This window comes from Parasteatoda tepidariorum, chromosome 9, assembly GCF_982258835.1.
Source record: "Parasteatoda tepidariorum strain Cologne lab strain chromosome 9, Ptep-v5.0, whole genome shotgun sequence".
Lineage (NCBI taxonomy): Eukaryota > Metazoa > Arthropoda > Arachnida > Araneae > Theridiidae > Parasteatoda > Parasteatoda tepidariorum.
In genome coordinates, this window is record NC_141763.1 from 58595818 (window position 1) to 58610432 (window position 14615).

The following is a 14615-nucleotide window of genomic DNA, read 5'->3' on the forward strand; positions in this document are numbered from 1 at the left end:
TTTTTTGCTGAATTTACTTACAGTTAAATGTCTAAGAAGGAGAAGAGAAAAAAAGTATTTTCCACCAATAATATATTCCCAGGATCACAAGAATTATTAAGTCTTGTAAATGTTAGTGATTTGTCGTATCACAAGTGATATACCAAATAACAGCCAAAGGAAAAAGAACTCATTATGGGATTCATCGATTTATCGATGAAAAAAATATTACATGTAGGGGGATTCGTGGAAAAAAAAAAAAATACAGCGCTTTTTAAAAGTGGCAACAGAGCTTTTGAAATGGAAAAAAAATTTAACACCGTCCTGAGAATGAATAGAGATATTCTTTAAATATCCACACAAAAAAAAGTCAATCCTTACTAATATATCATTAAGTAAACACAGTGAAAACAATGGGAAAGAGCTCTGAAGGGAAAAAAAGAAGTATATCGTGAAATACTAAATTAAATAAAAGATTTAAATTACTTAAGACAAAGAACTTTTCTTTCTCAATTCCGTAAAGTAGAGCCGTGACTCTCACTTTTCAATATGAAAAGAGAAATTGATTGAATAATAAAAAGAGAGAAAACAATGCGTAATTACATCCGGTTGGCCCTTGAATAGGATGAGTATTTTTAGCAGGAACGCTACCGGTAGGAAAAAATTGATGTCAAATGACTACTTAGCTGTTCTTTCTACTCGAATGAAAACGACTGAAATGTTGATTTGTCGAAAAACAGCGTAAAAATAGTGCTTATGTGCACTGTTCAAACACGGGACACTCTGAATCATTACATCACGTTTCATAAGTTTTCTTTTAAGGAATTTGAATGAAAATAATTTAATGAAACACAACATAACAGCAACAGCTTATCGCAATGTTAAACTGCAACTTTTGATTTATTAAAAAAAAAATTTAATTATGCGTTCTGGACGATGGGAAAAGTGACCGGTTGCTTATTTAATTTAAGTCCCCACTTTTCTTTCTTTTTTCTTTTTTTATGTTGACCTGCCATGTGGCGAGTGGTTTTTATGTCTTTCATAGTGGATAAATATGTAAATCATGGTATTCGTTTATGATACGATTCAGAAGCCACTCAGGTTCGACACATGCAATTGATGTCGCTTACTTACAGGTAACAAATTAAATCTGATCCGAAAATTGATTCATCATAATAATAAACCAATGCTGCAACGTTAACCAGCTAAGCACAACCACGTGATAACAGCCAACCATGTGATTTAAATTACATGGGTCGCTCTAATCACGTTCTTCTTCTTGAGTTGCAAGTATTCAATTAAAAGGTTCTATAGGTTGAAACACTAATTTAATAAATGTTACAAACCACCAGAAATGTAGAACTAATTATTTATAAACGTTTAGCAACCACTATTCACTACAACAACAAAGAACTGAAGTATGTCGTTCCACTTAGATTGTACTATATATGGTCGCACTTGTGAATGTACTGTCTGACTAAAATGTTCAATCGAAATTTGCTGATTCACATTCTTAATAAATTTTTAAGGAATTTTTTAATCCCTATTAAAGATAAACTACACACATCGACTCTCTTCCTATGTCAGCTATAATAAACGTAAAACCCAACTCACTTTGGACGCATACACAGTATTTAAATCCCCCAAACTCTTATAAATATTTTTTTAAACATTACTAGAGTTTAAGTCACTGTAATGCGATCAATTTAAATCAGAAGATTTACAACCATTAAATAAGTTTCATTGCATTTTCGACATTAAAATACACCTACGATATAAATTACATTTAAATTTAAAATTATAACAACCTTGGGATTTAACTTAAGTTAACACGGGACAATTTAAGGTTTAAGACTACCACCGAAAATTAGAATTCGAGGTAACAGACCCCTAAACATAGATACCAGACTTCAATTAAAATGTTTTTCACTATTTTTTTTATTTTTTATCACTTAGCAGATGAGTTGATTCAGTTCAACAAATGAAAGTAACTTAAAAGCAATTTCATGTTAGTTAACACGGGGCAAAAGGAAAATCTAGTTTCATCCATTCGACACAGAGAACACAGATTCAGGCGAAAGCAATGTCTTTGACGTCATTAGAATGGTAAAAAGAAAAATAACCATTCGGTGATTGCCAGCTGGCTTCGAGTCAACTCTTCAACAACTTCTTGTACTGTCAAGAGTTAAGTTTTCTGGAGTCTTCAACATTTCCTATATCAGCACCTTGTACTGCCTGACCCATTAATTTATATGGCATTATATTTCAAAACCCTGATGGTACATAATTTGAATTGAAAAAGCTTATTTTACTTCGATTTTGGAGTGCCAAAGCTTCTTTTTGTAATAGTTCTTGATATTGTGAATTGCCCACAGTATAAATAAGAGGTCGGTTTAATCTTTGCTCATAAAAGGTCCGGGTTTTTTCTTTAAAAAAAAAAAAAAAAAAAAAAAAAAAAATGTTTAATTTTTATTAGGAATTAATTTTTATTTAGGAATTTGAATGAAAATAATTTAATGAAACACAACATAACAGCAACAGCTTATCGCAATGTTAAACTGCAACTTTTGATTTATTAAAAAAAAAATTTAATTATGCGTTCTGGACGATGGGAAAAGTGACCGGTTGCTTATTTAATTTAAGTCCCCACTTTTCTTTCTTTTTTCTTTTTTTATGTTGACCTGCCATGTGGCGAGTGGTTTTTATGTCTTTCATAGTGGATAAATATGTAAATCATGGTATTCGTTTATGATACGATTCAGAAGCCACTCAGGTTCGACACATGCAATTGATGTCGCTTACTTACAGGTAACAAATTAAATCTGATCCGAAAATTGATTCATCATAATAATAAACCAATGCTGCAACGTTAACCAGCTAAGCACAACCACGTGATAACAGCCAACCATGTGATTTAAATTACATGGGTCGCTCTAATCACGTTCTTCTTCTTGAGTTGCAAGTATTCAATTAAAAGGTTCTATAGGTTGAAACACTAATTTAATAAATGTTACAAACCACCAGAAATGTAGAACTAATTATTTATAAACGTTTAGCAACCACTATTCACTACAACAACAAAGAACTGAAGTATGTCGTTCCACTTACTGTACTGTCTGACTAAAATGTTCAATCGAAATTTGCTGATTCACATTCTTAATAAATTTTTAAGGAATTTTTTAATCCCTATTAAAGATAAACTACACACATCGACTCTCTTCCTATGTCAGCTATAATAAACGTAAAACCCAACTCACTTTGGACGCATACACAGTATTTAAATCCCCCAAACTCTTATAAATATTTTTTTAAACATTACTAGAGTTTAAGTCACTGTAATGCGATCAATTTAAATCAGAAGATTTACAACCATTAAATAAGTTTCATTGCATTTTCGACATTAAAATACACCTACGATATAAATTACATTTAAATTTAAAATTATAACAACCTTGGGATTTAACTTAAGTTAACACGGGACAATTTAAGGTTTAAGACTACCACCGAAAATTAGAATTCGAGGTAACAGACCCCTAAACATAGATACCAGACTTCAATTAAAATGTTTTTCACTATTTTTTTTATTTTTTATCACTTAGCAGATGAGTTGATTCAGTTCAACAAATGAAAGTAACTTAAAAGCAATTTCATGTTAGTTAACACGGGGCAAAAGGAAAATCTAGTTTCATCCATTCGACACAGAGAACACAGATTCAGGCGAAAGCAATGTCTTTGACGTCATTAGAATGGTAAAAAGAAAAATAACCATTCGGTGATTGCCAGCTGGCTTCGAGTCAACTCTTCAACAACTTCTTGTACTGTCAAGAGTTAAGTTTTCTGGAGTCTTCAACATTTCCTATATCAGCACCTTGTACTGCCTGACCCATTAATTTATATGGCATTATATTTCAAAACCCTGATGGTACATAATTTGAATTGAAAAAGCTTATTTTACTTCGATTTTGGAGTGCCAAAGCTTCTTTTTGTAATAGTTCTTGATATTGTGAATTGCCCACAGTATAAATAAGAGGTCGGTTTAATCTTTGCTCATAAAAGGTCCGGGTTTTTTCTTTAAAAAAAAAAAAAAAAAAAAAAAAAAATATGTTTAATTTTTATTTATTATTTTTTTTGAAATTGAGTACGGAGTTTGTCTAGTCATGCTTTATTTATTTATTTACTTATTTTTTTGTAAAAGATATTGTTCGTTATTTTATAAAAAACCTACTCAGAATTTTTAAACATTAAAATTAGGGTAGAACTGGGTTTCTTCGGCCGAGGTTTTGTTTACGTAAATGTGTGAAGAAGAAAAAAAATTGTAGGTTTTAAATTTCAACGTCAACAACACTAAATTCACCATTATAAATTAATGTAAATGCAATTTATGAACGTTCCCTAATAAAATTCACTACGAAAATTGTTCTGTTAAGTAGATGATGTGCTTGAATAAAAAGATATATATAACAACGCGATTGAAGTGGGTAAATTCAAATTGTAAACAGGATTTACAGTCGTCTTACTAATATTAAAAAATACTAACGAATATTATATATTAGTGAATATCACTACAATACATGAGTGATCATCGCTAGATACGGTTCTTTTTAATAGAAATTTACATCCATGCGAATTTTTAGCGGTCGGATCTTTTAACGTTAAAGCAGCATTTTAAAAAAGGTAATTCCAACTAAACGTTAACTATATACCAATACAACAAATTTGTAAGACCCGTAGAAACCAAAATAAAAAAATTATTTTCTATAAAATATCTTCTATCAATTCTTGTAATACCAATGAATAGGAGAGTAATAATTGCTTTTAAAAAGTCCTCCACGATAGCAAGTTTTCCCCAGTGAACCAAAGAATTTCATTGTCTTTTGTGCCAGTTCAGAGGTTCATAATTATACGTTAATAAAGTAAAAAATAAATAAAAATATATAGATTTAAAAATAAATTGCTTTTTTTTTTCTTGTATCGGTCATGCCGAATCTGGATTTATCACTGGCACTGATTAATCCATTATTATTAAAAAATTTAAATTTCCAACAAATATACTGACAAATACTACGTATCGGCTACTATAAATTCAGGAAAAAAAATTTTGTTAACTTGAAAGGATACGAGAATCGTTACCATCTAATCTATCTATACATAATAATAAACGCGGCTGTGTGTGTGTGTGTGTGTGTGTGTGTGTGTCTGTAATCACAATATATCGCCCCAGAAGCCGCGCCCGGGCACGAAACTCGGCCCATAATTGTGTTTTGACATAATGAAGAAGTATTTTTTTTCTTTTTCAAAAATTTTGATTAGTTATTTAGTTATCAGTCATTTTGTAAGTCTATGCTTTTCGTCTGCTTTTTCGTCTTCAAAGAGCCATATTCAAAAAACTATTAAAAAATGCATATACTTTTCCCCACTCTTATAAATGTATGCTAATGCGAACCTCACAATTGAAATATTAATTTTCGACAACTTAAACCAATAATATACGAAGGAATTAATAATTTAATTGTAAAGTTCGCATTAGTTTTAATTTATTAAAGTGGAGAAAAGTTTAACTTTTGTATTAAAAATGTGGCAACATATTCGATACGTAAATAGAACGCTTCGCTTTGATATATTTGTCGCTGTTCATAATTGTTATAATAAGTTTTTCTTCTTCTTTCCACGCTCAATTTTTTTTTTCCTTAAGCGAAGACGATAATTTTTATAGCGATATTGTAGTACTTTGTACAACTAAAAATTCTTTTCACAACACTTTAAAAATATTTACTTTATTTTCTTTATATATACAGAGAACAGTCGGCAAAGAATTCGATTAGGTTGAAAAACATTTCGCTAAAAAGGAACGAATTCCAAAAGAAAAAATAAACAACTTAAAGAATAAAAATGCTGATGCCAGCCAATTTTTTGAAAGTTAACTTAGAAATAACAAACCAAACGATGTTAAATAACAAACCAAACGATGTTAGCAAAATGACGTAGAAAGCGCAACTAGATCAAAATTATACAAGCACAACTAGATCAAATTATAATACCTGAGTGCTTGACGTAACAGATATAGAAATAGAATTTGATACCATAAAAAATTATATAGAAATAGAAATTGATACCATAAAAAATTTATTCGTTTTCGTGTTCTTTTCATGTATTTAGCATTTTAGTTTTTTTTTTTCTTAAGCGTTGTAGCTATGTAATTTCAAACATCCTCAAGAGCTATAACACATCTGCAGCAGAACTGGATATGAAGACAAAATTGCTGGACAGGAACATGTGGCGTAACTACCACTACAAATATTAAATACCAAATCAATAGTATATAAGACATGTTAACTTGATTCTATCATGAGGTACCTTTTGATAGATGAAGGTTGACGTGTCTATAATTAAATCCCCCACATTGGTGACCTACGGACGTGATAAGAAATTGTCAATATTGATGGATGAATCCACATTAAAAAAAAACAGTTGATTTGCTTAATATAAACTGCTCAAAAAAAAAAAAAAAAAAAAAAAAAAAAAAAAAAAAAAAAGAAAGAAATCCGGTGAAGTAAATAAAGTCTCCCGGTTAATAAATAATAATGAGCGAAATGCTAGAAAAATAATAATAATAGCGAAAAGCTATAAAAAAATGATGGAAAAAAATAGCGAAAAGCTATAAAAAAAAAAAAAAAAAAAAAAATAACGAGCGAAATGCTTGGAAGAAAAAAAAAATATAATGAGCAAAAATTGAAGTTAATAAATAAACAGCATTAATCAACTAGTGGTAATTGTTCATCGAATTCTATCACAGATAAAATTCTGGAAGGGGAGTAATGTGGCGTAACTACCACTACAAATATTAAATACCAAATCAATAGTATATAAGACATGTTAACTCGATCCTATCTTGAGGTACCTTTTGATAGATGAAGGTTGACATAGTCGATAATTAATTCCCCCACAAACACTTTAATTGTCCACTAATCTTTAAAATCTTCTAATCTTTGTCCACTATGTTTTAAAAAACTTTATTTGTGAAAACCTTCAGCGTGGCGGACAGCTGGCCGCCTTAGGCGGCTAGTACATAATAATAAACGCGGCTGTGTGTGTGTGTGTGTCTGTAATCACAATATATCGCCCCAGAAGCCTCGCCCGGGCACGAAACTCGGCCCATAATTGTGTTTTGACATAATGAAGAAGTATTTTTTTTCTTTTTCAAAAATTTTGATTAGTTATTTAGTTATCAGTCATTTTGTAAGTCTATGCTTTTCGTCTGCTTTTTCGTCTTCAAAGAGCCATATTCAAAAAACTATTAAAAAATGCATATACTTTTCCCCACTCTTATAAATGTATGCTAATGCGAACCTCACAATTGAAATATTAATTTTCGACAACTTAAACCAATAATATACGAAGGAATTAACAATTAAATTATAAAGTTCGCATTAGTTTACATTTATTAAAGTGGAGAAAAGTTTAACTTTTGTATTAAAAATGTGGCAACATATTCGATACGTAAATAGAACGCTTCGCTTTGATATATTTGTCGCTGTTCATAATTGGGTATAATATGAAAAAAACACAACTACTTCGATTTAGTAGGAACAACATATGACGCAATGCTAAACGAATGGAATTTAGTTGTTGTTTATTTAGTTATTGTTATTAGTAGTTGTTGTTATTTGTTTTAGTTGTTGTTGTTTATTTAGTTGTATTTAGTTTCAATAACTTTTCTTTATAATGCAATAAAATCTGGCGAGCAGCTATTTAAACGATCGAACACTTCGTTTGTTTATTTGTGGCTTGAAGTTAGGCTCGCAGAAAATGCCGTTCATGGGTTAAATTTAGTTGGAACAACACAACCTGTGACGTAGGCTATATTATACCCAATTGTTATAATAAGTTTTTCTTCTTCTTTCCACGCTCTATTTTTTTTTTCTTCTTAAGCGAAGACGATAATTTTTATAGCGATATTGTAGTACTTTGTACAACTAAAAATTCTTTTCACAACACTTTAAAAATATTTACTTTATTTTCTTTATATATACAGAGAACAGTCGGCAATGAATTCGATAAGGTTGAAAAACATTTCGCTAAAAAGGAACGAATTCCAAAAGAAAAAATAAACAACTTAAAGAATAAAAATGCTGATGCCAGCCAATTTTTTGAAAGTTAACTTAGAAATAACAAACCAAACGATGTTAAATAACAAACCAAACGATGTTAACAAAATGACGTAGAAAGCGCAACTAGATCAAAATTATACAAGCACAACTAGATCAAATTATAATACCTGAGTGCTTGACGTAACAGATATAGAAATAGAATTTGATACCATAAAAAATTATATAGAAATAGAAATTGATACCATAAAAAATTTATTCGTTTTCGTGTTCTTTTCATGTATTTGGCATTTTAGTTTGTTTTTTTTCTTAAGCGTTGTAGTTATATAATTTCAAACATCCTCAAGAGCTATAACACATCTGCAGCAGAACTGGATATGAAGACAAAATTGCTGGACAGGAACACTTTTATTGTCCACTAATCTTCAGATTTCCTGCTATGTTTTAAAAAACTTTATTTGTGAAAACCTTCAGCGTGGCGGACAGCTGGCCGCCTCAGGCGGCTAGTAAGTAATAAAATGGGATGAAAAATAGAATTCGGAATTTTTAGACGCTATGAAAGATACAATGCATGTAACAATTATGAAACCTTTAGATGTCAATTAAAACTTTTTGAAGGATCTTAACTTCATTAGTAAACATCTATTTATATTCTAGATCTTAGTAAACTTCATTAATCGCATTTTTACAAAACTTTCAAAGCTGAAGGGAGTTTAATTAATGTATAATTGACTAATAATTAATTAAAAAGCATGCATTTCTAGAAGAATCAGGATTAAGCGATTATGTGTTACATTTTATAACAATCTAATTGATTTAATACGAACATATTAAACCTTTCACTAAATCATCGACAGGTTGGTTGATCGACAGATAACGAGCCCTCGTTCCAGCATCGTATCACAAAGATGGGATGATTCAAGATACATTGGATTGTAACTGCTAGTGGTGTATTTATTAATTTTCACAAATTAGTAATTCAAACGCAATTTTGCCTACTATCGATGTATACTCTTTGGAGCTCCTCACAAATTATATTACAAATGGAAGGTGGTTTTTGCAATTGGAACAGTTTGTGACAGGAAATAGAACAAAAAATGTGACAACACACATTTTTTTTCTTCTCTTCTTTTAAAAGAAGATCTAATAACAACAAATCAAATCTAAAATAAATATATATTTTTTTCGTCACATGCTTCTTTACAAAAGATAAAATTGTTTACTTTCGATGGTTTTGTTTTGCACTTCCAATGATGTCATTTTGCATCGAAAAACGTTGATGCTGATTGATTAAGATCATGTAATCATTATTATTAGTCTCACTATGTAATTAAAGTTTAAAAACACAATTTGAAAAATATAATCTATAACGTAGAGCTTTATTTCTGTATTGCAAGGATCTGTTTACATAAAGTTTAGTGATAAGGGGGTTTAGTGAAATATGTCAGTGAGTAACAAAAAAGGACAGGGGCCGCGAAACCGGAGGGCAGAGGGGTTTTTAGCTTTCTCACATTTTATAAATGAACGGACACAGCCTAAGAACAGGACTAAGATTAAAATTTTTTACTCAATATTTATGTAACTAAATTTACAACTAAAAATATATACATAATTTTTTTTGTGTCTGATAACAAATAAAAAAAATTAAAAAATCTCAATATCAAGGGGGCTTTAAAATTTCCTTGGTGAAAACTGAAATTTTATTTTTTAAAGACCCATCAAACTAGACAGAAACTAGTTTGTTTCTAAGAAAGAAAAGGAAAGAAAAAGAAAATCGCAGAATAACTGCGAAAAAATTATGTAAGCGTGTAAGTTTATTTTCAGCAACAATAAAAAAAATAAATATTCAATCGTCGTACATTTTCCTTTTTTCCCATCAGTTGGTTCCAGCCGAATTTGTAAAGAATTTTGAGAAAGAGCTCCAAGAAGTACGAGATAAAAGAAACAGAAGAAAAAAAATAGAAACTATTATATATATTATTTCTCTTGCTCAGAGTAGCTATCGTTTTTTTCTTTCTTTCTTTCTTTTTAGTGAGTAAAAGGGAACACCAAACCTTTTTTCGACCACAAAGTTATCTTTATCTTAAAATACGGAGAACAATTTTCAGGTGACGATAATTGTAGGCTCAGACCGTTACTAAATCGTTAGGTGAGTCACGAATGTGAGTCAAGAGCAATTCGAGATAAGTCAAGTTTGCAAAAGAGGATCTAAAGATAAATTTCCTTCCTAGTATACATGAACACTGTGTCACTCTTTCGGTAATTACAAAATTTGAAACAATTATTTTTTTATTTATTGAAATAACTTTTTAATAGTACAACAATAGCTGTCGACAATAAAAGTAAACTATGCCTTATTTCAGCGATTTCGCCCTCAGTGTTTTTCAAAAAGAAAAAGAAATCAAGATGCCAGGAAATGCAAATAATAATTGAAACATATTGATCAAGCTATAGAAAGACTTATATTTATGGTTTTTTATGTTAATTTAAAAGCTCCCAAAATACATATATGTTTGTATGGAAGTAAAATATATGTATCTTTTTTCATGTGTTTATTTCACTTCCGGGTCATTCTGTGTCAAATCAACTCAATTTTTGGCAAACTTTTACCATACCCTATCGGAATTAGATCAAATTTGGCACTAGAAAATATTGACCCATTTTATAAATATGGCTTTTAAAAACTCTTCACAGATCGATTTTTAAAATGACCGGAAAACTCCCTAAATTTAGCTAGAGAGTTGAACTAGGTACCATTTTAAAGTTGTTTTCAAAACCTTTACAATGATATGCAACACATCTACAAATTTATAAAAAAAAATAAACTTAATTTTAATTAAAATAATTTTTTTTTAAATTGTGCTACATAAAAAAATTTCAAAAAAATTTTAATAATGCTTTGTAAAATACTAAAGTGATTGTGTAAGTTTGAAAATGGGATCTTGATGACTTCATGGTAAAATAATTTATGGAATTGAGCTTTGCTTCTTAAAAAAAATATGTAATTACAAAATAGAAAGTAGATAATAAAGGAAAATGCAGAAAATATTCCTAAATAATCTAAAAAAGTTGGTACAGACCTTTTTAGATAAAAGATCACAGTTGGAAAAAAAAATTCCACACTTTACTTATGTAATTGAAATTATTTTAATTAAAAAAAATTAAAATTCTGATTTTAAACAGTCCTGTAAATTTTTTAAATTCAAGGCAAAACTTGGAAGAGATTACATTACATGAAAAAAAAAGAAAAAAGAGGGGGTAAATATACACTGGTTTGTATTCTATAGTTTTATTTATTATTGTAGTTACAATGAACTATGTTAAATCATAAATGATATACTGCTCAATGGTTACCTTTTTAATGATTATAAAATCCATATTTATTTTTTTAATTTCATTTTTAAAAATTTTATATATAAGCAAATGACACATAAAGTTGTACTAAATCTGAAGATCTAAAGTTTGTCATTTTAACATTTTTTATTTTCTAATGCCTACCTGGGGAATGACCTTTTGTTAATAAGGGCATCTGAAGGGCAGATTTGATCGCCACTTTTTCATGGGCACCATATTAGACGGGCCAACGATTCTCCCACAATAAAGACAGATAGTACAGAGACTGAAAGAGCATCAATTGCCAGGGACTCGAACCCAGAACCTTTCTGGTGCAAGGCCAGTTTCCTGGCCCCTACACAGGCCGGTCAACGCATTTTAATATTTTAATGTTTCCAATTAAAAGAGAGATAGTTGACAGTTCAGGGTTTTTGAAAATTGAGAGCTACATGACAGATGAATCCACATTTTTGTTGATGATTCCTGGCCTTGTATTTTCTTCCTTTTTTTTTTTTTTTCCAATAGTAGACTTAACACTGTAGGGCCCATTTCTTTTCATTAAATTAAAGGGGGAGGGGGATTTTTACCAAGCTTCAGTTTTGGGCATTTTACCTACTCTAAACGTTTACTGAAAAGATATTGCAATATCAAGTTTACATTTGTTTATGATGAGAAATACATAAATTTTTGAGGGGGAAAAAATGCAGTCACAAGTCACTAACATCATATGCTTACATGAACACGAGGCTGTGGACTTCAGACTGAGGTAAATTTCCATTAAACAGTTTGTTTTTGAAATATAGGAAAAAAATATCCTTAATCAAAAGCATCAATCACTTATTAAATATAATGCTTGAATAAAATATATACAATCCTAAATTAAATTATTTAAACTTTTACATTGTCTAAATTTATATATGTGTGGACAAAGTTGAACAATAATTATACTAAGATTTCACCATACATAATTTAGTTAACAGCTCTTTTACACAATAAGTGTTATTAAAAAAATAAAAAAGAACTGATTAATAATTCTATAAAAAAGCAAATTTTCAGTTACAATAATTATCTTTTCTAAATAAATACCTAAGGATCTAGCTTTGACTCTTTTTAAAAAAATGGAACAAATGTGTTAGAAAAAAGATGAACTGATAAAGAATTCATTGATTAAGTCCTAATGAAGTACAAAATAACAACTGCTTATCAACAAGCAGATCAGTCAGTCTTATGTCTTTTTTTAGTCATTTTAAAAAATTTATCTGAATATTATGCCTTAAAAGTGAGTTTATTTAACAAAGGTCATGAAAAAAAATTTAATAATTTATTCGAAAAAAAAAATTTCTTCTTTTCGGAAGGGACCCACAAAAGCATCAATTTGTATTCCTTTGAGAAAAAACTGATTTTATATTTTTTACTGTACATAATTTTTTCTAATAAATTTAAATTTAAGCAGCACTATTCAACAAAGGATTGCATAAATTATTTTAAGGAATCAGAAATATTAACTATAATAAATAATACATAAGTAGTAACAAAGAGAAGAGAAAGTCATATCCTTTATTCATGTTGCTATTCAGAGTGGTAAACCACGAAGGTGCAAAAAAATAAGCAACAAAACAGTTGTACGTAAGTAACAATTAATAAATATTTAAATATCTTACAAAATTGGTTTAAAAAATTATCAAGCTAATATTAATACCTTTATTTGGTCATTTTGCAGATAATCTGAGGAATTCTCTTAGCTGCAATTTCGATGCCAATTGCGATAACTAAGTAAATATATTTTTATTTCAAAAAAGACATAGAAACTCTATGGTCTAAGAATAAATGAGCCCCTAATTTACCCTGTATCAATATAGCTGAATCTTCTTAATAATTTCCCTCACATTGTAATGAAAATATTTTATTTATAAGAAATGCAAGCAAAACAATTTATGCTACACCTACACAGTATTATTCACCATGATAAGTGTGAAACTCATCCAAATAACAGAAAGAATAAATGATAGAATAAATTAAAGAAATAATTATGTCTTTCAAAGTTATGTTCGAAGTTATTTTTTTAAATGTATCTCCTTAAACTGGTAGGATAAAAATGAGCAACATAATTAAAGGGATTGGATAAGCCACATTTTTGAATTATTCAGTAAAGAGTTTTTAGAAAAAAAAGAACACAATTTCCATCTAAGCAATAGGTTGTTGGGATGTTTCAATATTTTTTTACAGTTGGAAATTTTAGAAACTTGTACAGTACCGATCTGAAAAATAACCTAAGCAACAGTTTGTTAAAATGTTACCTTCAGAGAAAGTGTTTCTTATAACTAGTGTGAAAAATTACACACTTTTGTACAGAAAGTAAAGAAAAAAAATGTCACTGCTCATTTATCATGAATCACTAGATATTGATAATAACTGTATGTAATAGACTGGATCTCTTTTTACTTTATCAATAACTGTATTAAGCAGTCAAAAAAAAAAATTTTCCTTTTATCTTTCTATGTTTAGTTTACACTTTAAAATAAGTAATTTTTAACAGGTGTTAATTTCGGTTTTTTTCAAGCTGTATAAAATTAATGAACGCACAGGAAATGCTAATTAAATATGTATATATAAAAGACTTACCTCTTGTCCAGTTTCACGATTAACGGCTAACTGTACTTTCCCATAAGTGCCTTGGCCAAGTTTACGCTGGACATCAAATCTTTGTTTTAACCTATGTTTTTTATCACTTTTTAAAGGTGTTGACACAAGATCGGTGGACGAATTATTTTGCACAACCATGATGAATGGATCAAAATAAATTTCTTTAAATTATAAAACACAGTCGATTCATCAATAAACACTCAAAATATCAAAAGTTTTTTCTAACGTAATCACATTTTCGAAACAAGATACCACCGAAGTGACAGACCAAATGACACAATGAATATATTATTTATTTTTGGTGTAAATATCCATTCTTTTGGAAATCACAGTAACACGTAAAATGAGCAACAAATAATGTATTTATAAATAAGATGTTTCAGCCTTCGATTTATCATATTAGTCATACCAACCCACTCACATTTAAAATGAACATCAACAAACAGTAATCTCATTCATGACACACCGATTAAACCAAAACTTTTCTAAACATCTGATTTGTTTTCACAAGTTGGGATAGCGACGATTTCATTGCGTCACAATACAGGGGGCGCT

At 29.5% G+C, this 14615-nt stretch overlaps 1 protein-coding gene across 3 annotated transcripts in view; it reads right to left on the bottom strand.

Annotated features, from left to right (window-relative positions):
- The window catches only part of LOC107441821 (uncharacterized), a 79694-nt gene extending 65079 nt beyond the window's left edge, over positions 1-14615 (bottom strand). For 2 of the 3 annotated variants that reach the window (XM_087151890.1, XM_021146457.4), the window contains exon 1: positions 14040-14615. In XM_087151890.1, the coding sequence (XP_087008016.1) occupies positions 14040-14198 (159 nt within the window). In that variant the 5' untranslated portion in view covers positions 14199-14615. The remainder of the gene's footprint in view (positions 1-14039) is intronic. The other variant, XM_087151889.1, reaches the window with a different exon arrangement.